This window comes from Dromaius novaehollandiae, chromosome W, assembly GCF_036370855.1.
Source record: "Dromaius novaehollandiae isolate bDroNov1 chromosome W, bDroNov1.hap1, whole genome shotgun sequence".
Classification (NCBI taxonomy): domain Eukaryota; kingdom Metazoa; phylum Chordata; class Aves; order Casuariiformes; family Dromaiidae; genus Dromaius; species Dromaius novaehollandiae.
This window is the reverse complement of record NC_088130.1, coordinates 25,702,466-25,727,978: the sequence shown is the minus strand read 5'-3', so window position 1 is coordinate 25,727,978 and position 25,513 is coordinate 25,702,466. Positions and strand designations below refer to the sequence as shown.

The window sequence follows — 25,513 nt, the reverse complement described above, 5'->3', positions numbered from 1 at the left end:
CGTGGATAGCTGAGACTCAATAACCTTTGCAGCATTATGATGTGTGATGCATATAGAAAACATTAAACAAAGAATGGTATAAAAACTCGTATTTTTATATTTCCCTTGTGCACATATAGCATGTATTTAAAAAGATCTAAAAAAAGTTATCCACAAATATTAAGAGGTTTGCTCAGAATAGAATATTCTATGACTTTTAATTAAATTTCTTAAATATTTTGCGATGCAGTGTGAGCAGAAGTCATTTAACTTGGAGCAACTAATAATTAAAAGGCAACCAAGTATTCATTTCAAAGCTAAATGCTTCACAGCGATTACTTTCTCTAGTCACAGGATTCAGCTGATTTGCTACTATTCTTTATTAGTGGTGTAACCTCATCATGGGCTGTCTTACATCCTGTATTCTGCCTAGTACACCCAGATGGAAGAAGTCAGCCTGAGTGCCCGAAGGCCTTCAGCAGGGTCAATATTGCGATAATGGCAATAGCTCCTTCGCTCTCTCATTCTTGGAACGAGTCTGAAGCTCGTTTACTTCCAGACTTGGCCTGCAGGAGTGCAAGTGCTGGCCTGCAGCCTGCCAGGAGAGCGAGGAAAGGAGGGTGCTCCTCTAGGCCAGGTTTTAAGAGCTTTCAGCTGAAGGCATTATGTAACTTCTTGATAATCATCATCATCATCACTACAGTTATTTTTATCAAGGCACATGCGTTATCCCTTTGCATGAAGAGAAGCTCTTTCTTTCAGTGAAACTGTATCAATGTAAAGAGTATTTCAGAAATATCTGAGTGGAAAAGAAGCCTTGCTGCTTTAGTAACTTTCCACTGTGAAAAGCAGAATATGTTCTCACTTCAGATAAAAATTTGCTGTGAACTTTGGGTTTGTCCAAATTGTGGATTAAAAATGCATCTTAAAGGCTTGTGCAATGTTTTAAAGCCAAAATAGCTGTTTGGAAATGTCTCTGCTAAGCTAAATCCTCAAGTTCTGTTCAGCTCTGTTAAAAATGTATTTTAATGACCATCCAACAGGCTCAGAGTTCGTACTTCCAGATTAATGTAGATTCCTCTCACGTTGCGTTTGTGCTTAGCAGTAGCTTTGGAACCGCAACAGAAATGGTGCCGAACTATTAAAATGCAGAGGCCATCTAAGCTTAGAGCAGTATTTCACTAATAAGATCCTTTTAATCAAAAAATCCAGCAGTCTCGCATGTGGTCTCCAAAAAGATGGATTGGCTGTTCATCAGGAACTGCTTCTCATTTTCAGAATGAAAGGATGATAAGCACCTGTTTCTGGAGTCTCTTTTAGACTGTCGGAGGAAAAGGAAGGATTCTGGTTAATAGTCTTCCCAGTGAGGTGGTCTCTTAATGTCAAAGAAGTATCCCTCATGCATAAGAGTGGAGTTAAAGGAAAGGAATTGCAATGGAGTTGTTTATCAATTTCTCAAAAAATGCTTTTGGGTATGCCGAATATTTGAAAGTGTTTTTCAGAGCTATATTATTACCTGATTCAAAATTTTAATTCTTTTTTTTTACTAGCTATTATTAATGTACCTGAAGAGCATACCTAGAAAAGTATTTATGTTTCAGTCTCTGCAGGAAACATTAATGTTTGGGGGTGCACATACTTTAAGGAACTTCTACATTCAGTTTACATTAATCATTATGCACTTGGAGAAATACTTAGCATTGAATTATATAGCACATATTGTGATATATGCTTAGGCAAATCACTGTGTTTGTAATCATTACGAACCAGTGTTTATAGCAAAAATTGTTATATTGGGACAAAATCTGTAAGATCTTGCAATGTTATTTTTTTGTCTGTTTTACAGCATTTTTATTTAGAAAACTTTACGAGTGATGAGAATGCACAGACTAATCATTGCTTAGCTTTTGTCAGTGTGCAACCACTTTCAGTTGTGTTGCCTGTTTTTAGAATGAACACAGTAGTAAGTAGCAGTTTCTAAAATGTTGATTTAAAAAATAAATATAGGTTCGATTCAGAAGATGCACCATGGTCTCAGGTTCCAGTATTATCCAGCCTCTGTATATTAAACAAATGTAGTCTGTGGAACTCACTGCCAAGGAGTATTACTGAAGCACATATGTAAATGGTCCCACTTTTAGTCTCATGCCTTTTTTTCAGGGAAGCCTTTTTGCTTGCATTTACCCGTGCACATAAGCACTGAATATTGATTTGCAGTTTGTCCTTTAAATGCCCTAATTTGTGCCAATGAATTAAAAAATTGTGTTTACAGATGCAATGGATTAGATTCATATTTACCATGTTCAGCTTCATCTTTTTTAATGGCTTTTGTTTCTCATAACATAAAAAAAATAGAGGTCTGCAGTTTTTGTGTTTTCAAAAATACAGTTTAAAAATCAGTAAATTCAGGATGAAATGTACTCAAAGTAATAAAATAGTTGTACCGTTCCTTTTGTATATTCTTATATTAGCCATTTTCAGAGATGGAATAAATAGGAGATTGCAGTGTTCCCAGACAGAAAATGATCATTTTCTGCTGTTCCATTATTTCATCAGCTCAGATAGTCATGCAGACTGTGTCTAAACTAACGAAACTAAACCTGAAAAGAGTAAAAATAATACTGCTACTACTCTCCCCTTAAGTTTCTCTGGCTTGCAGTTTTCCTTGCGAGTGATATGAAATTGGACTTCCGACGTATTCTCCGTGCGTAGTCCCCATCCTTTCTCCAGTACTTGAGAGCCCTGTTTTCCAGCTGTGAATCTTGGTTGCCGTTCTGAAGCCGCCGTGCCAGATTTGTGTGCTGCACTGGGACTCCCTTCTTGGAAAATTCTTAATTAACGCTGCTGTCCACGGAGGTACTCGCCCGATGTCATTTTTCAAGTAGGTAGATTGATTTGCTGTGCCTACATGGTTTTGGAGGCTGGTTTAAGTTACTGGGCAGGAGAGGGAAGCAGAGCAAAGGGATTGCTGATAATTCAGAGGGCGCTTTCTTCTTTAGTGCCGACTTGGAGGTGTCGTTCGCCTTTCAGTCTGGGTAAAGGACTACATGTAAAATCATTGCATTCCCTTACCACAGTTAAAATCAGTGTGGTCTCTTCGTGTCACTGGATGTGGCACAGAAACAGATTAATCCCCTTTACTTTCTTAAAATTAATTATTCTCTTATATAGTCTAATATGAGAAGATACGAATGTGTCACTGGAGGTGTGAACCTGTACACCATTCATAAGGAACACAAACTTGTATTTCAGTTAATACTTTAAAACAGCTATTTTTCGGTGAGGTTCTTTTAAACCTGCTTTTTTAGCTTTTTTTTTTTTTTTTTTTTTTTTTTAACTGCATTTTCTCAGGGTTTCTGTTTGTTTATCATCATTTTATCAGGGTTCTCCTTTTGTCCGTGACAGGAACTGTAATTGCACTATCCTTCATGATATGAATACCTGCCAGCTACCTGGCTTTGCCTCTCGGTCTCTCTGTTCTTCCAGGCAGCCTCCCTAGCAAACGTCACCCCACGGGGTAAGCAGAGAAATTACCATTCCTATGTAAGATGTTAAAGGTGCACCAGGAGAGCAGTTCAAATGCCTTTCTTCTTTCTTTTTTTCCCCCCTTCCCCAGAGGGAAACCTTTTCTTTGCAGATTTTGACTGGGTTTTCCAGCTCACTGTCACTGAAATGCTAATATGATAGAGTTTTCATGGCCTTGTTAGATTCCCATGATTCTTTAGTTTCTCGAGCATATTCTTAAATTTCCATTTACTATATAAGGTTACATCTAGCCTAGCTTGATGTTCAGTCTCTTGCCAAATGTCAGAGTGCAGTTAAATGCAGTCTGTCTTTGAAAATGATATGGTTCTGAACTCATGCAAGCGCAGAGGGGGAATCGATGGCTGTGTATAATGGACCGCAACGGGTAACACTAGCTTCCCAGCGTTCCTAACGTGTTGTTTAGCGAAGACTTTTGGTTGGCAACAACAACTGAATATGCCTTTTCTGTTGTTTATAGAGTTGGAGTGTGCGGAAGTTTGCTTAAGGTATTATTGATCTGTTAGGTACCTTAACGCCGACAAATCTCAGGCTAGCCTTGCCTTGGTTAGTGCTGCCGTGTGGGTGCCTCCTCTCTGAGCTGCGACTCTGAGTCGTCTCCTGAGAGCTGAACTTGGAATCTGCCCAAAAATGTGAATTACCTCAAGTATCAGATTCATTCCTAGTGCTGCACTGTGATACTCTAGAATAAACATACATAACTTTATATTAATGTGGCTTCAGATACCAAGATGCTGCTTGCTATGCTGCAAAACCTTTACTAAGACTTGTTGATTGAAGAGAGACCGCTAGTTGTAGCCAGCTCTGAGCCTTTGCTTCCTTTTGTAGAAGTATTGCTCGGTATTCTACAGACATTTATCACATATTTGACAAATAACCTCCAAGACAGCTATGGTTTTACAAAACAGGTACAGTTTAGTATTATGCAGTTCCATGAAGTACATCACCTGTAAACTCTTCTGTGTTTTTTCTCAAGCGGAAACAGGAGTAGGTGGCTCATCCATGTAATTAAGGTGAGAAACTTCTCACTGCGGGATGCTGTAGATGCTACAAGCTTATATGGGCTTGAGCAGAGATTAGGCAAGTTCATGGTAGATAAATATGTCAAGATCCATTAAATGCAAAATCTATTAAGAAGTCTTTGAGGTAGAAATTGTATGAGGCTGAGATAGTTTCTGCAGAAACATTTCTGTGACCTTTGTATTCGTATGTTCTTGCCTAGGCATCAGCTTTTGGGCATTTTTCACAATGTTGAATTAAACAGACCATTGGTCTTTCCTAATGCAGCTCTTCTTTTGATTTCTATTTGCAATTTCCTGGCTTAGAAAGCTTTATAAATGTGTTTTCTAATCCGAATTTGGTTTCATGAAGGTTAATTTGTACTATTGTAACCTCTTGTCTATCTTACTGAACTCTTTTTCTACACTGCCGTACTGTTTTCAGTACTAGTAAATTCAGGCTAGCCCAACACAGGACCATTAAAGACTTTAATCTGTGAATACTCTTAAAATCCTTTCTGATCGTTTCATACTCTCCCTCCTCAGTTATTACAGGTCTGTCTTGGCACAGGCAGCTCCTCCCAGCAAAACCAGTGACCTCTTGCATGTGTCGCATCTTTGAAAATCTGACCAATTATTTAAATGCCCAAATTCAGTGGTGAACTTTTTTACCCCAGATTTTCAGATCTGTTTGGAAATTCCTATCCTCATTTCCCTCCTTTTCTCACCTTGGCAGACCTGTGCTATTCAGATTGCCACTGCTGCATTTGGTAACGTGGCTGAGTAGGAGCGCCTGCACTCTCACGCAGGCTGCCACAGTCACTTTAAACCGACAGAAGTACAAACTGTCCCAGAGAAGATGGTACAGTCTCCATTGCTGTCGCTGGCTGCCTGCCATAGTCCTGTCTCTGGGCCAGCACGAGCTTCCATGCCATCATGCAAGAAGTCAGACCAAGGTAGTGATCCAGCTGAAACTACCCACCCCTTCCCCCCCCCCCCCCAAAAAAAAAAAAAAAATCAGTTTGGGGACCCCAGTGAAGAGACAGCTGAAATTGGAGCTGAGTCTGTGAAAGCCTTAATAACAGGAGAAAATATAGTTCATGATAGCTTAGTTAGAATTGAATATAGAAGGAGACATCCCCGCGTCCTGTGTATACAATTTAAAAATCCACTACTTCTGTTATCTGCTATGCAAAGTTAAGGAGCAACCGTGTAATCAGTCTTATGCTAGAAGAGAAGTGTGTACTGTCTGTCCTTAGTGTCTTTTGTTCATTAAAGCAAAAGCTTATCAAGAGCAAAAGTCTCTGAACTGCTGATAATACTGCACCACAGCAAGCTTAGAAGTGAACCTGATGCAAATCAAAGTGTGGCTAACCTGAACGTGCATGATATCAAGAAGAGGTTTTCTTTTATTAGTCACTTGTCATCTTTTTTCTTCCTTGAAATAAGTTGAAGTTACTCTCATGGGGTAGGGATGTTTGCCTGTGTTTTCTGACAGTGCACTTCATTAAGGAGTCTGAAAATAAAGTAATTGATAGTTCTCTGTTTGTGTTGGTGATCAAGAATAGAACGCTGAAAGAAATAATAGAAAGTTGAATGACAAAGGACACTTTAAAATCTTTGAAGAAATGCAATTTGAACATTTGGAAGTCTGTCTGTTCTTTCCGTTTATTTAAAAATGAGTCCATTATGATCATTCTGCAACTTAAAAATCATTAAAACATAATGACTCCTAAATGTAATAAATAAGGATTGCATGAACTTACTATCTTACTATTTTTTCCTTCTCGGTACTTAACAATATACCAAAATAAATTAAAAATGGAAAAATCCTCTAATACCACAAAATGTCCAGTGTTTTTAAACAGAGTACAATTGCAATGGTTACATCATTATTATTTTTTAAATGAGGAGAAAGGAATGCGTTTCTCTTTGACCTGGAAGCTGTATTCACTGGGGATGGGGGGGAGAAGTTAGTTGTGGCAAATGCAAAGCGTGTATATAAAACCATGGATGACTGAAGCTTGAGTCGTGAACACCTGAGAACAAGGTCTTATTCTGACTCTTACCCTGGCGCTCTCGGTATTAACAGGGACCTCCCTTTCCTTTGTGTTTAGCTCTGCGGTGGTTCAGCAGTCACAGGCAAAGGCTTAGCGGGGGAGAAGCCTTCACCTGTGTCCTTAGTTATAATGAGCGTTCCTTTTTGTCAACAAAAGACCAGTAACTACGGGGTATAATGAACAAAGATGACGAGAAGGTAAATAGTTTGACAGCTTGTCTCAGAGATATTCCTGTAGTAATTATAGCAAGTGAGCAATTTCTTGTAGGATTAGAGATGCAATCATAAGATGTTAGAGCTACTGACATAGCGTGTTTGCCAGTTCTTTACTTGAAGGCAAGGATGGCCTCTTTGCGGTAGAGGTGATTGCTGTTTTATTGTCAGCTACATGTTTCTTCTTCTGGCTTGTCGTGTATTTAATTCTGCACATGCAGTGGAAAAAAGATCCGTGCCAAACTTTGGCAGGTTTTTTTGCGATTGCTGCAAAAAGAATGAGCACACTAGTTTATTATAAAAGAATGCTAATTTATTATTGAAGAGTACCACCAAATATTGTTTCTTTTTCCAGTTATTTCTTTTTGTTCAAGGTGAACAAGCAGAAAGTTGTACTAGTCTCATGACCTGACTTTGTTCTGGTTGATTTAAAATCAAGATAAGTGTCTGTACATAACTGTTCATTTTCTAGAAAATTTCCAGCAAGCTGTGATATCTAATCTCATAGCTGCACACTGCTGTAGTATAATGCTGAACAGTAATATGTGGATTATAACTATTGCATCTCACAAGTAATGTCACAGCTAACTACCATTTATCTTGCACATACACAGCTGTTTTCAGAGGTGCTAGCATGTACAGAAGCAAGTCAGCTCAGAAATCTTACTCGTGAAATATTAAAAAGAGTTCAAAACAGTGAAAATGGATGGACACCACAGGAAAAATTGTAATTTTGAAAATCTATGGACTGGAAAGTTTATGAAAGTTGATACTCTAGGAGTATATTGCTTTTCTTTCTTTATTCAAGAGTGGGGAATGCTAAGAACAAAGAAAGCACAGCAGTTGTCTGCAGTGGATTGAGTACAGCCAGTGGTTTATATAGTCCTTCAACATCAGCACCTGACTGCCTCATTTCCCCCCTGCCTTTGGAAAGGCAGAATAACGCACCTGGTGAAACATTTGTTTTAAGGAAACGGTAAAATTCTCAGTAGACTAAATATACATTTGTGGATGCGTATTGCATAATCACACAAATAGAAGCACTGCAGAACCTCTTGTGACTAATTGTAGATCCTCTTTTGAAATACAAGTTTAGGGATACAATTAGGAAATAAAAGAAATAGCGATTGCCACTTTCTGTGTCTTGTTTAAGTCTCATTATTGCCAAGGTGGATTCTCATAATGAGATGCAGGCACCAAGTAAGAGATTTGGAGTTTTGAGTATTGGTCTAATTGAGACAGGGTTTTCACCCACAAATACACCTTAGCGGAGGAGGTAAAAGGCAGACGAAATTTATAAATGCAACTTAAACGTGAGAAATGCTAGGCCAGCATTGGCTGCTTTTGATAATCCCAAGACATTTTCTTGGGCTATCTTCTCAGATACTTTAAGCAGGGACTGCAGCTTGGCCTGGAAGAGCAGCAGTTTACGCCAGCTCTGTATTGTTTCAGTAATTTAATCTAAAGAATTTGATAACATTGAGGGAATGGATTTAATCATAGGATATTTTTGCATTACAAATTGTTTGCAATTCCCCCCCACCCCCTAAATCATTTATCGGGGGAAATATTTTTCTGTTTTTTTCCTTCATAATAAAAATTGCGTTTTTAGGACCAACTCATTTCCTGTACAACCATGGCTTCAGCACAGAATTTCTGTGACTATAAACACGTTTGTAAGTTTTATAAATACTGAAATAGTATATATCATAAGGTTATATCTGTCTACAGGAGCAGCAAGGAGCTTTTCATTTTCTGTAGCAGTTTAAGATGCTGTGCACTCCGAGAGGCAGTCAAGAGGGAGGAACACTGTCTTCAAATAATAAGCCTTAGTCTCAATTTATTTATGGTTCATCTTATAAATGTTACAGAAATCATATTTAGTTCATGTTTAATTTTAGTGGAGGGAATAAAGCTCTCGTCATTTTACTGTAGCTCTTTTATATGTTTGTATATATATGTATATATGTATAAATGTTAAAAAGTTATGTGTGTAACCTTTCTGTGAGCAGTGCGAGATGCACTCATCCGTAGCTACTTTTCTTTCCCAGCTTTCTTGACACTGTTGAATCTCTCCCTCAGGTTCATGTCTACGACGTTCGTCCCCTTATTCACTTTGGCTTCTTCAACTTCTATGCTGTAACCCTGAAATGTGTCCAGAGTGCCTTTGTGCCTTTATGTTGAACCCCTATCTTTAAACCTAGTCGTCCAGCCTCATTGCCTGCTCTTCCTGATGCTACCTGGCAAGTTGTCAGCCCAGAGCAATCCCTGCTGACTTAGCGTTTTCTTTCCTCTTCTCAGTGGCTATCTGTGAGCTTCACAAAGCACAGGTACTTTATTTCATCTGCATCCTCTCTGGAGCACACAGTGCTCACTTCCATGCATCCACTTTGATCATCATCTAACCACTTCTTTTTATTTGTACTTCATTCATAGGTGCTATTCGTAACCTTTCTTTAACAGAAAAGTAATATCAAAATTAAGCACAAATGTCAGTGTTATAGCTGCTGATCTGTCATTTACCTTTTAGTTTAATTTTGTTCTCATTCTTCAGTTTTCTGTATCTATAGCATCCTCTAAAGATTTGGATTTTGCTTGTATCAGGAAAGTACCCTGGGTTACTTCCTACAATATTTTTTTTCAATTTTGTATCTCCACACTCAGTCATATTCAAATTATTACTGTAGATATCTTGAGGAAACCTTTTGTGGTAGAGATTTGTAAAAAGAAATTAAAAATATATTTTAAAATATTAAAAGTTAGTGCACTGACAAGCAAGAACTCAAATTCAGTGGCATTCATTTGTTTTAGCCAAGATCTGTCATTTTCTTATGGTCATGCAACATTAAATTTTCCTGTGATTAGGTACTCAACAAGGAGAAGTGGCTTGCAAGGTGAGCTGGTCTACCGCCTGAGTTAACAGACTTAGGAGCATTGGTGCATTTGGGCACTAAACTGTTTCTTAAATGGTATGTTCATAGTCAACATTTTTTCCCAGATCTACTGAACGTAGTCATAAATCCTTTTATCTAATTCTACTTTTGTTCACTTAGGATTTTCTGTGTTACTGCTAATTGCTCTTAGCTAATGTTAGATTTTAAATTAACCCTTGCTCTTTGAATTTAGATAGAGATGAGACTTAATTCAAAACAATTGATTACCCATTCTAAATGATGACTATAATTCTTATGCAACCCAATTTATCAATGCCGTTGCTTTTGTTGATCTTCCGTCTAGTCTTAGGAATACCAGAAAGAAACGATTGTTTGCATAAAAATGTAAAAGAACAGGCAAATGCAAAATAATTGTCAATCAATAAACTGGAGGTGAAGGATAAGCATCCTATCTGCCTTAAATTTGCTTTACCCAAACAGTCGATTTATCTGCTCATTGTGTAGTGAAGATACCAAATTGTTGTCCAGAAAGAGACAAAACTCATGCATATTTTAGTGTTGAAGTGTTATAAACAAAGATTTGACTTGTTAAAGAATTTAGATGTGAGGTCAGAAGGTTTTGGCTCAGTGCATGAATTAACACAGACAAACAGATTTGCATGACTAGAGCAGCTTTTTGTTTTTAAATATTCTCTCTCACTCCCACAGGAAGCGTGCTGTGGAGACTTCTTTTTCAACTTGCTTTTTTTTTTTTTACTGCATCAATTTTAGTATATTAGTCACCTATTCTCTGTTACTTTTTCATCCTATTTGAATTTTTCCTTTGGGGGCAGAGAAAACAACTGTAAATAGGATCACAACTTATTGTGGGAATGAATGTGGACAGATAAACTCTGTTGTGCTGTCAGAGCCGTTTTGTGTTCTTTTCCTGTTTTACAAATGGGTAGGTGCCATAAAATTTCAGATGTGTACTACACACTTGCTGGAGGGCAAGAGATAAACTCTGTAATAGTCATTTAAATTCAAGGACCATTCTTAAGGCCCAAATTCCCTGTTATTCCAGAGGAAATTTTTGCACCATCAAAAGGGCAGTTTGAATAGACTCAAATTGTGTCATCATCAATATCTGCCATTTTATGACACACGAGTGATGCGTAATTACAGCAATACCCTCGTAGCAACAGTGGAATATAACCTTTAATGTGTCAGTCTCAAACGAATACACAGCAGTTTTTGTTTCCATAGTGCATGGAGTACATTTATTTTGTGCAGTGTGGAGCAGAGACCATCTTTTTGTCACATACGTGAGGCCTGGAGCAAGGAAGCCATCGTTTGTGACTGGCGCTACAGAAACAAAATAAAACAATTAGGATTTTGTGCGTGTGTTTATTTTCCTCTTTATTGGGAATTTGATATTGGAAATTCTGAATGAATTTTATTAAGTTTAGGAAGATTTAGTAGTTAATTCAAATAATCTCTGTGAGATATGTCCATGGCTAATTGCGCTATAACCATGTCAATAGTCGACTGTGGTATCTTTTCTCACCTGCAGCGTTGGTTTTTATGGTCCTTGTATGCTTACAGAAACTCTTTGAGGAGGGTATCGTGTTATAAAATAGAGGCAAAAAAAATAGGACTTGTAGGAATATGCTGATCTCAAAAGAAGCTCATCAATTTTTGCTCTTGGCATTTTAATTTAGCTCTTACAAAATACTGTGGCGCAACCAGATCCTGACTTGTCATATTATCTGATACTGGTAGGCCAGTCTGCTTTCACATCTACAAGCTATCAGTGCTCCAGAGCTGGGCATCCTTACGGGTATGTCTTTCCTTTCTCTCTTGCCTCGAGCTGTCTAATGTGGTTTTTTTTTTTTTCCCCCCTCTATTTGCCAGAGGGTTTCTTTGCTTTGTACTGCAGCAATCCCTTCTATAGCTATTACTGATAGTTTATAAACACTTTACCTGTTGGGTTCCAGGAGGGTATTCATTGATATATTCAGCCATATGCAGACAGGACCTAATATTGACACAAATCCATACCAAACTTGCGGAGGGATGCCTGAATTTCCCAGTTCCCTGAACACACATGTTGTTTTCTTGTTCCTTTAGATTCACTATTTCATTTTGAAAAGTTCTTCGTGGCTCTCTGCCTTGGTTTACATTTGTAATATATGGTGATAACATGAGTTCTTTCTCTTGAACGCTGTCCGTCTTGCTATGATCCTTGCATTGCCTTGCTGCAGACGTGGTTTATCTGCCTTTATTTTGGAATTTCCAAAAGTGGTCGTATGCTGTACCCTGGAGGAGAAGTTTAGGATCTGCCTGCTGTCAGAGATTCAGCTGGACCTTTCCATTGCATGGACTGATTATTTGGGGGAATACGTGTCTGTCTCCTAAGGGTATCATTTGTTCCTTATTCTTTATTGAAAAAAAAATTAAAACCCAAAATACTGAAATCAAGACTGAAACAAAGTGTGGTATTGGGCTTTTAACTGTAAATAAATTTGTAGTTGTTTTGGTCTTGAAGACCAAAAGTATAGTAAATTTTTTCAAAAGGGTTTTGGAAGGTCTCTTTCTGCATCATGGTTTCCCGCATGTTTGCTGTTTCTAGGCCAATGAAGGCATTGGCCTTTTACAAAGTGAACTGAATTGTTGCATGTGAATCTTACAGATTTAAAATATGAAACTCCTGATTACAGTTTAAGCAGTGGAAACTAAACAGCCCTTTCATTCTATGGTATTTTGGCCTTTATTATTTGCTGTTTCGCAGTGGGCACACAAGTGGGTTATGGATTTGGCTGAATGGTTAAAGAGTTGCTGCCCTTAGTAATGACTTTCAGCGTCTTGCAGTTGTTAACACAGGGCTTTTTCACCTCCGAGATAGGTTTACTTTGAAATTGACAGTTTGATGACCAAATCATGAAAGTAGGAAGTAAAAATGAAGATCTCAAAGGAGCAAGACTGAGGGTCAATTCAGCTGCCCCAATAGAGGCATCTAGTTTCATTTGAGGTACGCTAGGATGCCCCATCCAGCCTGCAGCCACCCCCAGAACGTCCCAGGTCTCCCGTAGGGGTCCCAAGCAATGGCATGAGGTTTTTTTCTTTCTACAGCTCAGTTAGCTGGTGACATTCCTGCTACTGGGCTTTCTTTATGTGTATTTTGTGAGGAAATATGGCATAGAGAAAGATCAGCTTTAAAACCTGGAGTTAGTTCCTGTGCTGTGTTCTCTGTAGTTACTCGTAGATTAAGACTGTCTTAATCATCTCACCACTAAGTGGAATACAGTTTTCAGGAAGGGCTTTTAACTGCTGTGTTACACATTTTGCCTAGCTAGTAAAGGCACCATCAGTTGCATGTCCTACGTGGAAGTGAGCAAAAAAAGGAAACTGTGAGACTAAGAGAGATCAGATGTTGTAGAAACGAACAAAACAAAAATATGGGAGGCGGAGGAGAACTGAGAATAAAATGCATGAGTTTATAAATACTTGTAACTTTGGAAACCAAGCTACTTTTCATGCAAGGAATGCTATTTCAGGATTGCTTCAGAGGATAACAAATCTAAAGGAAAATATTCACAATAGGAGACAATGAAGTCTGATACAGGGGGGTAGTTGCTTCTCCACACCTAAATTATTTATGTAGAAAATAGTCAGAAAGGAGTGTATCAAACTTATGATTGTACGTGTATAATATTACCAATACCGAGATGCATATTTAAGTCTAGATTCTGTAACAGGTCAAAGCTAAAAGCTACCCTGTAGTAGATTTGGATTCAGAAACTGTCATGTATAAGTTGAAGTTAAATAATTCAGTCTCTTCCTGCACTGGAAGGCAAAGCATATTACTGAAGGATTACAGTTTGCGTACAATGATATTGCCAAGTAAACCCTAGAGGGAAAGAAACAGAATTTCATTCCAGAGTGTTTCAAGTTGCATTTCTTTTGTATTCAGGTGTTGAACTAGCAACCTAGCTGTCCCTTTTTTATTATTATTATTAACTTGGCAGAAAGAAAAAAGGAACAGTGGTCAAAAAAATTGAATACTTCAATTCTGGGCAGGGGATAAAAAATGATTGCAGATGGCACTTTTGTTTTCCTTGCCTTCGCCGTGGCAAGCTTTTCTCAGTGTTCCTGTTCTGGCTGTTGTGCAGGTGGTTGACCAGATTGACACGCTGACGTCCGATCTGCAGCTGGAGGATGAGATGACGGACAGCTCCAAGACGGACACGCTCAACAGCAGCTCCAGCAGCACCACAGCTTCCAGCTTGGAGAAGGTCAAGGTGCGGGGCAGCACACCGCTCATCAAGCCCCCCGCACACCCCTCGGCCATCCTCACCGTGCTGAGAAAACCCAATCCGCCGCCACCACCGCCGCGGCTGACACCAGTCAAGCGCGACGAGCCCCCGAGGCCGCTTCCTTCTGCCAACCCTGTGAAGACAAATGGGACCTTGCTTCGCAACGGGGGCTTGCCAGGAGGGCCAAACCGCGTCCCGAATGGGGATGTATGCTGTATACCCAGCAGCACTTTGGACAAAGTCGCCATGCAGCCTCTGATGCATAGACCTGAGAAAGAACGGTGTCCGCCACCAGGAACGAGGGAACGGGTACGATTTAGTGAAAAAGTGCAGTACCATGGCTATTGCCCCGACTGTGACATTCGATATAACATTAAAAACAGGGAGGTGCACTTGCACAGCGAGCCTGCCCGCCTTGCAGGGAAGCCTCCACACCAGTGCCCTCCCCTTCCGCCGCCTCCGCCTCCTCTGCCTCCATTCCCTCTCGAAAATGGAGGGTTGGGGATAAGTTCCAGTAATAGCTTTCCTCCTCCGAGACCTGCGACTGTGCCTCCGCAAACTGCACCAAAACCCCAGAAGACCATCTTGAGGAAATCAACCACCACAACAGTGTGATGTATGCCACTTGAAGAAACTGTTTTTTCCTATATATAAACATAAATAGGTAATGAGCACTTTCTACTCAAGCAATAAAAAGTCCCAATATATTACTCCCTGCGTCCAGTGAAGTGGCATAAAAATCACATGGTAAGTACAAAAAAACGCTTGTTGAGGCTACACGTGCTCAGCAAAAGAATATCATTTTGAAAAATAATGCTGAGAAATATTCATGCTTTAGCTCATAGGTCATAAACTTCTGTTGCAGTTTCATGTCTGTACTGGGGTTCAACAAACAGTGAAAAGAAGGTGCAGCTTGAAAATATTGTGTGGCAATTCATGGTGGATTTCAGTCTACCTAGCATAATGGAATAACTAGTGCTGTTGGGTTTGGGGAAACAACTGTTTCTAGCAAATAGGTTTTAAAATGTCATTTGACAAAGCAGAGTGGAGTACCCGATAAAGTCTTTTGGCTGAATCTTAGCAAATGCATTTTGCTGTGCCTGACTGCTTGAGCAAAGGTGTTGTATGCAGAGCTGTGCAAGAGGAGGTAATCATCAGACAGCTTGATCTCTGGTGTGGAAGTAAGGAAATAACTGGAAGGTAACGTTGACATGACTTTGGATAACTAAATTTCCTCATGTTTTGTTTCTCAAAAGCTCAGCTTGGCACAGCCAGGGTGAAGTGTAGACTTTTCAGGAAAGCAAACACAGCTCCATTCAGTTACTCTCCGTTTGCACTGCTCCATCTGCGAAGTGGTGGCAGCATTTTATCTCGCATAAGTTAAATGGAGATTAAAGGAACACAGCACAGTCCTAAAACTTTTACAAAGCTTTTGTCTGGTGCAAATCTCTTTTGGAGGGCAAGGAAAATTTTGCCCAGGGCCTTCAGGGATATCTATTTAATTCATGTAAAGAGCTTTGAAGTTGAAAAGCTCTGTGCAATTATGAAGCATTAACATACGAAACAAGATATTTCACGTGTTATCACATTTTGGTTGTGAACCGAATTAATATTCTTACTATTTAAAAAAAAAGTCTTCAGCTTTTTAAATTATTTTATGAAAGAATACTCTTTTATTCTCACAAAGAGAATTGTTGGGATCTAGAGATTAAAACCCATGTGATCAATGAAGGAAATCTGATAATAAATCTGTTGTTTCCGAAAGTCAAGCCAAATTAAGCTCTCAGATGGCCCAACAGCAGATGCCATATAAAACCAATATGTGTTTTTATCCGCAATATAAAACATGCGCTACAGCTGGATCAAAGCTGGCTTCTCTAGAGTCTTCCTAGTCACAACAGATTTTTTAAAATTTAAATTCCCATTTGCATTCAGTAATAGGAATTAAACTTAAAACCAATCTTCAAGTAGTTTCCCTGTATACACATTATAGTGTATTTGTAGTATTTAATTTAAGCCAAACAAATAAAAACAATCATAACAAAAGTTCTAGCAGATAATTATCCTTTGAAAACCTCTACAGTAAACAAAAGTTGCTTTTTGTACAAATATCTATTTAGAGTTTAAAGCTTCATATTGTATTATTTGCGTAGAAGTCGCGAAGCAAGATAGTCATTATCTCATATGGTTAATCATGCCTTCCCCAAATGCTTCCCACTTGCTTATCGTGATGCACTTTACGTTTTGTATTATTTCACTGTGTTTAATCTCATGAGCTCTGTTGTCAGTGAGCCTTAGTGTTTGCAGTGGAAGGCAGCAACTGCCTCTAGGTGTGTGTGTGAGATCTTTGCTGCCCTAATGAAGTTTTTGTCTCGTGGATTCTGCTCACCCCCTGAAAGGCCACAGCAGCTCCCTCACTCGTACGTAGAAATTACATTTGTAATCAGTGAAATAGTGCGTGGACATAGCCACATAAAAACTGCAAAGCTACATTTTTTTCCTTTAAAAAGAAAATCTTCGTTGTGCTGCTGACTTTATCGCTGCCATGAAGAACATACACCAACCCTTTAGAAGCTAGTTTTATAATTTTTTTTCCTTCTTAAAGAGCTACTGTGTACAATAAATTATAGGCGAATGTAAATCAAATATTGCATATTTCATATAAAATATTTTTGTGTCATCTTAAATTGGAGAAAATACCACTCAATATTAGGGGGGAGGGAAGGTTCTGCTGCACGTCTACCTTAATTTTCTCCTGCTCACTGTACCAGGGTGCATCTTCTAGCCAAGATGTTTTGGCACTTCTTCTGTGTGCCTAGGTTAGAGGATATGCTCAGAGGCAGCCCCAGTTCTCCTCTTTCTGCTCTTCAGCTCTGACCGCAGTAATTTCTTCTCTGTCTGGAGTTGTAGGTACTCTGTAGCCCATCATGCAAGAGAGAGATCTGTGTATAGGATGGCCCATTCAGTATCTCTGTGCTATTGCTAATAGATGTCATGGCATATATCTGCTGTTGATCTGTCATCTCACGGTACTCTTTAATTTAATATACTGCTAGTCTTGTTATTTTTTGAGTGCTAGCTCTAGGAATTTTGCAATACTCAAGTCATAAGTCTAATTTATTTTTTGTCTTCTGCCTGAGAAAATGTTGTTATTCCCATGAAACTTTTTCAGTTGAATATTTGTCTTTGTTCTAATATGGTCGCTACCCAGATAATCTCTCTCAGGGCTGGTGTCATAAAACTATGATCTTTGCTCTTTACCCGTGTCCTCCGAAACTGTTGCATCTAGGGATTACTACCCACTTGTCCCCTCTAGTATGGAATGAAATAAGACTTTTGCCATTGATTTTGATGTCACCTGCCACTACTTGTTCTTATGCTGAGGGTATTAGTCAGGCAGAATGCAAAACAAACAAAATCTTCATTTCTACAAGGATCTATCACATTGTCAGGTTTCCTACAGAAAAGGCACACACATGATTTGTCCTTTGATAGGCTTGAAGACAGAGGACTAAGGACAATAATCTACTTATGGTTATTGCTCTCTGTTAGAAATAAGTAAGTTCAAGTAATAATGCAATGCAGTGCCATTTGGTTGCACCTTAGAAAGGCAAACGAGATTGCAGCATTTGCTTAAAACATTTATTATGAATCAGAAAATGGTAGTTCAACATGAGCAAAAACCTAGTGCTATAAGATACTAAAATGTAAAAGTTATTAAACTGCTCTAGCGGTTGACATCTAATGCAAAGTCTAAATCATAACATTAATCTTTTCTCCTGAAAACCGAAAAGCTTTCAGGTCAGTTTTAGAATCAGTATATCCTACGTGCTTCTTGGTTTGATGAAAGCAAGGAAATCTGGGGTACTAATCCAGTTATGCTTCTAATATTTAGTCTTTATCCAAGTGTATTTGCAGGTACTATACTGCAAATGTGGTAGAGGATACTCTGCTTTCGGTACCTTCCTTGGGTCATTTTTTCCAGTAGAAACTAACCTCTGATAGCAATGCACAACGTTTCTCCTCCGGACTCTGCCCTAGGCTTGTCAGATACTCATGAACTCGTTAGTATTTCTAGATTAAATGCTGTGCTCTGTAGATGTGCTTTGAAATACATGGTTAACTTTCAGTTTCATTGAAGTGCTGAGTTAACAGTTCTCAGCTCTGCGGAGTAAAGTTGAATGGCATCTGGCTTTCACCTTTGGCTTTTGTACGCTGCTGATCCCACTGAGAGACTGCACGTTCAGTCCTGGTCTCCTGCATATTCCACCTCTGGCTTTGTCCTCTCTTTTGGAGATACTTTTCTCTTTCCCCATGCTTCTTCAGTACCATTTCACAAACTACTGCCTGTTATCCCCTTTGATGGGCAAGAAGTACGTGTTATGTAGGCAAAATATGCAGCTTTTCAGAGGCAGTGCTGCTTTTGGCCACAAAGAAAGCTTCAAAGTGTGAAGGGTAGATTTTTTCCTGCAATGTTTGCTAATCCAGGCTTTCTTTAATGGATCAAAGTGCTCCACATGCACTATTAAGCATGCTACAAATGCTGGAGCAATTCTTCTGTAGTAACAAAGCCCTCTGTTGTCTGTCTCCTACTGTGAGTTATTTTTACCAGTATAACAGTTTTACAATAGTAACATGACAGAATAAAGTTCAGATTAAAACAAACAAACTTGCAAAGCATGGGGAGCAACTAACTAATAGCTTTACAATGCTGTCTGGAAACCTCTAATTAAAATGGCATAAGAGGGAATGCAATGTTATGTTCAGCCAGCAGTGTTTTTAACATTTACATTAGGAATGTAATCTCTGTGAAGCGTTTTTAAATACCAGTAACATGGTGTTTCATATCTTTGGAAAATGCACCAAGCTAGCCAGAACTGGATAGCAGTTGTCTGTCGTTGAAACTAAAATATAATGTCTTTGAGATTATATATAATGTACTAGAGAGGTGTTAATGCTTTGAATTTCTGTACTAAAGTTTGTGTGATTTTATGTACAGAAAAACTGAAAAGCCAGTAACAATATTCAGAGCTTTAATGCAACAATGTTTACCATCATTTCATGCTGCTACTCAGCTTTGATTCCCCAGTGGCATTTTAAAGTCTGAATTGCCGAGATCGAGACTTCTCAAAGGCAAATGGAAGGGAAAAATGGATTCTAATGTTTTCTGTCAGTTTAATGAGAGAGACAAGCTTGGGAAGGTAGAAATAGGCAATGTAAATTGCTATTTTGTAATAATAGCACTGGCTAATAAACAGCTGATTTGTGAATGTTTTCTAAGCAAGGAATACCAGAAGAGTAAAATCAAATAATAATACGTTTTAAGAATTTATGGTAAAATTCTTTAAAAATAGAAATCACTGTTCTACCTTCTCCCTTGTTTGCGCCGAAGTGGTTGCATGGAAGCAGGCAGAGTGCAGTGCGCCTTCTTTAATGACCAGAGGGAGCTGCAGACATCCTCCGGGGCTGCACCCATCGCTTCATTTCAATTATGGCTCTCTCTTCGGTGACACCACGAACAATAATCTTACATGTGGAGATAAAATCATGCTATGATTGCTACCTGACTCTATTGATTAACTCTTAAAGTAGGCAAGAGTACAGGGCGCACATTTTTACAGTGAAAGCCTTTCTCGTCCCCAGCTTGTATGTATGGCATGGTCCACTGCTTTTCAGGGGCTGTGCGTGTTTATGTAAACGGAAAATACCTATTCACTATATAAATCCAGAGGTGAAACATTAAAGAAGTTTACAATAGTGTTTCTATTCAAGCCAATAACGATAAAACCATCAGACTTAAAGTGAAATAAGATCAAATGAGTGAGTTCTTTGCAAAGGCGTGACAGAGGAGCAGAGCTATGACTAACACAATGTTTGCAATAATTAATCTGAAAATACCTGTTGCCCATTGTATAGCCACGTTGTATTTTAGGGGCCAGTGGGCGATACGGAGCGCACAGTAATCTCCCACAGCAGCCTAGCGTTTCGGCATCGGCGAGGCCTGCCCGTGCAATTCATAGCGAAGCAGCGGCCACGGTGCCCGTGTTGCTGGGCCACCTCGCAGCAGTTAGCGCACGCCAGCTGCGGGTCAGCCTCCGTGCCGGCAGCCGCCTGGTAACGTGGGCTTCTTACGGAAGCGCTAGCAGGGCTTTTATCTTGCTGCCCTGTTGTGCAAGGGAGAAGGAGCCCAGAGGCGGACAGCAAGTTTGTCACCCAGTCGTAATTTTGGCGAGGTGCCTGTAGTAGTCGCTCTCGGGGTGGCTCTGGGGAGTGCGTGCGAGTAGCTCGTGTTGCTGAACTTTAATGACTTGACATCTGGCTACCTCATGTTGGCTAAAACCTCAGCTATGCTGGCTAAAATGCCACTAGGGCTTTACTGTCCTGTGTGGCAAATGGCACGGTGGCCCGTGCCCTTCCTAACTGATGTCAGTCTGCTTTGGTCTGGGTTTCTACATTTGTCCATGCACCACAAAATTGGTGTTTTGTGGTGGGGAGGTTTTTGTTAAGAGGTTGCAGCATGTGCTGTTTATCAGGTGGAGCACAGTACCTTGGGGCATAAGCAGGTGGGAGCATGGCTGTATTTAGGCTGCCCCATGTTTGGTGATATTGAGGCTTTGGAAATTTTGAGGCAGTGATTTCTTCTCACAGAGGCAGTCAGTCTCCTGTCAGGTTTTAAAAATAAGATGCGAGTATCTCTCTATAGGAGATACAGCTTTTCATTTTCTGCAGGACTGTTTTTGTTATTGCATAAGTACGGATTTTTATTTGTGTGCAAATGGCTTTTATAAATTTTGTGTGTGTGTGTATGGAAAAAAAACAGGTCTGATCCAGTAGGAGAAATACAACATGCTTTCTCCCCTATAGCCAACTAGCAGCAGTATTTCAAATAACGAGTAAGGTCAGGACCAAAATGCTGCCTTGCTTGGAGAAGATAACCAAGAGCAGGTAAAGGTGCTCCAGAAATTATTGCCTCTCCTCCTCATAAGGGAAAGGTTGTTTCTTTTATCTTGCAATATTTTATTTATATACTGATACTCCTTAAGGAACTGGGGACAATCTGCTTCACTATTGGTTGTATGTTATGGTCATAATATGAAATTATATTTTTGATAATAGTTTTCTGATCTCAGATCTGTCCCTTTATATTGTTTTGCCTGATTTCTAGACTCACCTTTTTTAAAAATGTGCAAGTAATAAAGCAAAAAATCAGTTACATATGAAGGAGAAAATAGTAGATAAATTATGAAAACAAAAGGAACTTTGAGCAAACATATTTCGGTATATTCTTCAGTGGTGTCCATGTGATGAATGCTACTTCAATCCCAGAATTTACTTTTGCTTACGTGGGTTTATTATCATTACTTTAAACTTAATCTTGAATCACTTTCAGCATAGGAGAGCAAGAAAAAGCTGGTCAGTGGCAGCATTATTCATAAGTATTGTTTCCTTCCTAGTTCAGTGTTGGCTTCACTAAAGAAGTGATTCATGCATGGCAGCTTGTTCAGGCTCCTTCCTGGATAAATTAGCTTGTGAGGAACAGAACATTTTGATTATTTCTTTTTGTATATAATCTCTAATATCTACAGAATCTTTTTTCTTTTTCATTTTTACAAATACAGTGTATGACTGGGTACTAGAGTTACAATTGCATTGTCTTCTGCCGCCAAGGAGCAACTAACACATGCTGTAATTTTAATGGATAACCGTTTTCCTTCATTTTCCACAATTTCATCATAATTGCATTGTTCAGCTTTACAGGGTTGACACACGAAACGAAAGGTGTGTTTAGGAGCCATTAAGATAAACATACATTTCTCTCCCATTTGCACTGGGATACATCAGTCCATCTCTTTGTACTGGTAAAACATATGACGAAAAAGGGTTAGAGACAATTTCCGTATCTGTTGATCCCTATCTATCTGCAGGGACCAGCTTCCCTGTACTGTGGTGTTAAACCAGGCCAGTTAAATCAGTACCAAAGAATAAACAGGTAACATGATTTTGCCATACTTTTCTTATATCGCTTTTATTTTGGCTTGAGCCAGTACGGGCCTCTCTGCACGTAAGAAACAGGCCAATTTTTATTTTTTTTTTAAGCAGGGACCTGCACGTGCTTATGAAATGAGTCCACCACGGTGGAAGGGGAAATGCGGACAGCGGCAGGGCGTTCTGTGCACATTGCAAACTGCAGAGCTGACCTGTATTTCAAAGCTGGCTCCATTTATTCCTAGAAGATGTTTTAAAGTATAGACATTTCGAAAAATGTTCATAAATGGGCATGCTGATACCTGAACTGGTACTACATTACCTAGAAAGGAAAGCATTTGAAACGCTCGTGTCTTTTTAGCTCACTGACTGAAGAAAGGAAGAAAAGTCACCTTTGCTGTTCAGGGTAGCTGGGCAATAAGGGTGATATGCTCATTAAAAGTCAATCCCTGTACTGGAACTAAAGATGGAGAAATAATATGAAAATCACAGTAGTCTTCAATAGGACTTTTGAAATTAGCTGTAGAGGGGACTTCTATCATTAGCTGTACAGTGAATATAGAGCCCATTAATGAATGCGTAGGGAACATGAGATTTAATAATATACAGTAAACAAAAGAAAAATGGGTTTAGGTGCTTGAAATCCTAGCTGTGGAAGAGGAAGAGAGAAATGGGGAAGGGGTTTGTAATGCAATACCCTGGGACCTGCCCTTTAGCTGCAGCCTGGAAGACGGAGGGACCCGGAGCCGCGCTGCCCTGGAGGAGCACTGGGAGGCAATGGCAGACTGCTGCTTCCTGCAGGGGCTGTGTTCCTCGCCCTGCCGCATCTCCCTTCCTCTGCTACATCACTTTGGTGAGGGATATTTTATCTCAGTATCCCTTGCACAGCCAGACAATTTTGCAGGCCAGTGTGGTAAGGTGGCAATTCGCTCAGCACAGGGTCTAGTTCTCCCACATTTGTGTATTATTTATATAGTCTAAAACTTTGGCTTTTTGATACCCATCGTTATGTTTTCCTTCCCTATTCCCTCCCCTTTCTTTTTCCACCTACATGCAGTAGTGAGAGAATGAGAAAAAAGTTTGCCTTTAAGTCTCTTGCTTAATTTAATGCAGATGAGTATTACTGAACTGGTTAGTTGTGGCAATAAGAATACTTACAAAGTGTGCTTAGGTATTCTCAGGTCACTTTTAGTTGGAAGTGTGCCTGTCGTCAACAGTCAGTGCTAGGGACTGAATGGTGAGAAAACGATTTATCTTCCTTCCCTTAGCACGCACTGACTGATACAGGGCAGCCAATGTGCTGGTGAACAGAGGCCTCCGACTCCCAACGCTACCGCTGAATTTACCTTTAAGCCGATGATTGAAACTAAGGTCTCTGTGGTTGTCACAAAACTAAGCTCTCTGTGGTTGTCACAGGCTGAAGTGTTGTACTTCACAGGCTGAGGGACTCCTTGATGTGTCTGTCACAACTGAACACATTCACAGCTTTATGGTCAGTGCTGTTCGTCCTGAGTATTCAGAATGAAGGTTCTGATGCCGTCCTTCATGCTCGACTGGGGGGGAGGAGAGAGAATGGGCATTTCTTAGGACTTCTTATAGAAGCATAGAAAGCTTTCCACCCAAAACGTGCACAGTTCTTCTCAGATCTGTCCTGGCCTTCTAGAGTCTAATATTGCCCTGAAAACAGATTTTTATATGCATCTCTTCAGGCTAAATACATACACACATACACAGACACACACATGTGTGTGTATATATATGTACACACACATATGCACACACATATGCATATATGTATGTATGTATTCAGGACTGAGGTTCCCCTGGGTCTCTAAACTTCCCACCAAAGTTTTGGTAGCTCAGGAGGTCAGGTTTTGTAGATCATAGTAGGAACACCATCAAAAAATTGAAATAAAACAAAGCACTTCTTTCCTGAAACAGTTTTAATGGTGTATTTGTTTTCATGATTTTTTAAAAAACTCCTCATTGTTTTAAAGTGAAAGGAAAGCTTTTAACAAAATGCTATAATTCGTTACCTATATAAATACTCTTAGTCTGTGTCCAGGTCAAGTCTTTAAGGCAGCATATGTTGTGGACAAGAAAATCTTACCGAATGAATCTGCTGCAAATATAAAAGCTGTCCTGTGTGTTTGTTTAGTGGAGCATAGGATTGCTTGCTGCTCTCATATCAACTCTCATTTCCCCAATGAATGTTAACAGGATGCTGCGTACAAATTTGGAAGTGTAATTTGCTTTTGTATTACAAATCAGCTGCTCATTTTTTTCATCCATGTCCAAAGAGCTTTAGTATTAAATGTGTGGCTATCACCAAACAGTAAAACATAGGGAAAAAAATGCTTTGCATACTCCAGATGTCCAAACACATGATCAACAAATTTCTCCGTGATAGAGTTCAAACATGCTTAGAAATCTGCTTGAAGGGTGACTAGGAATGAGTATTTAAAATACCATAGTTATTTTGAAATGCAGGAAAAATACTCCTGTGTTTCTTCCATCAAGCAGTGTCTCCACTTGTCTAAGTTTTAAAGTTTAAGTGTATAATACTCCTGATAGAAATGGGTGGTGACAGTGTTTGCCCCTAGAGAATTTACTAGTCTAGATTCAAGATACATCTGACACCATCAAGCTAATTTCATACTAGCTGACTTAGGTACAGGGAAGTATAGAACTGGACGGGGTCCTGTCCTCCAAAATCACAGGCAGCAATATAATGCATGTTTAGTTTAGAGGGACCTAGAGAGATATCTAAAGAGATAAAATAGAATTCTCACATTAAAACAGTATACAGCAATTTTAATTTTTTTTGGCTCATTTCTCATCAGTATTGGGGCAAAATGAAGTGATTTGGAGGACAAACAGATTAAAGAACGCCACTGAATTAGGTGTCAAAAAAAAGGAAGGAAAACTGAAAGGGCTTTGCCAAATGGCCAAAACACACATTTCATTTTAGCTCCACTACAATAATATATTAAAAAAGCAGAGTTTTATATGTTATTAAAGATGACAAAAGATAGATTTAATGTGGTCAACCCTGTGTAACAGGACTAGCCTGAGGGGTTGGAAGTGGATTGCACGTCTTGGCTTCCCTCTGTGTCTGCCCCAGGAGGGGTGTTGCTTTGTCTGGCTGTTGCTCCGTGACCGTTGGCCCTTGGTCTGCGTGCTGCCAGGCCGCTCTGCAGTGCAGCTCCTGTCTGGCACAGGTATGCACGCGTGGTCATGTCTCGGTTTAGTTAGCCTGGGTGTGCAACACGTTTTTGGTTGTCTTCATCAGGTTGCGTAGCATTGCAGGGTGCCTTTGTGCTACCCGCTGCCTGTTCTCCCTCCGGTGGCGTGGGTTGTCCTTGGGAGAATAGCCCACGAACTGCCGCTTTCATGGCTCAGCTTGGACGCAGCCAAGCTTCTCATAGGAGGAGCAAGCCATCTTGAGTCCGTTATTATCCCTGGCCTTGCGTTAGGCCTGCTTCAGAGTCTTTCCCTTGATCTTGCCCCATTCCTTGGCCCGTGTGTGTGTCCCTAAAGTGTCCG

General features: G+C 39.6%; 1 protein-coding gene across 4 annotated transcripts in view; it reads left to right on the top strand.

Annotated features, from left to right (window-relative positions):
* LOC112992402 (protein Largen) overlaps nt 1-25,513 on the top strand; it is a 151,858-nt gene that overhangs the window by 88,132 nt on the left and 38,213 nt on the right. For all 4 annotated transcript variants that reach the window (XM_026115430.2, XM_026115434.2, XM_026115433.2 and 1 more), the window contains exon 2: nt 13,838-14,728. In XM_026115430.2, coding sequence (XP_025971215.2) covers nt 13,838-14,596 — 759 coding nt within the window. In that variant the 3' untranslated portion in view covers nt 14,597-14,728. The remainder of the gene's footprint in view (nt 1-13,837; nt 14,729-25,513) is intronic.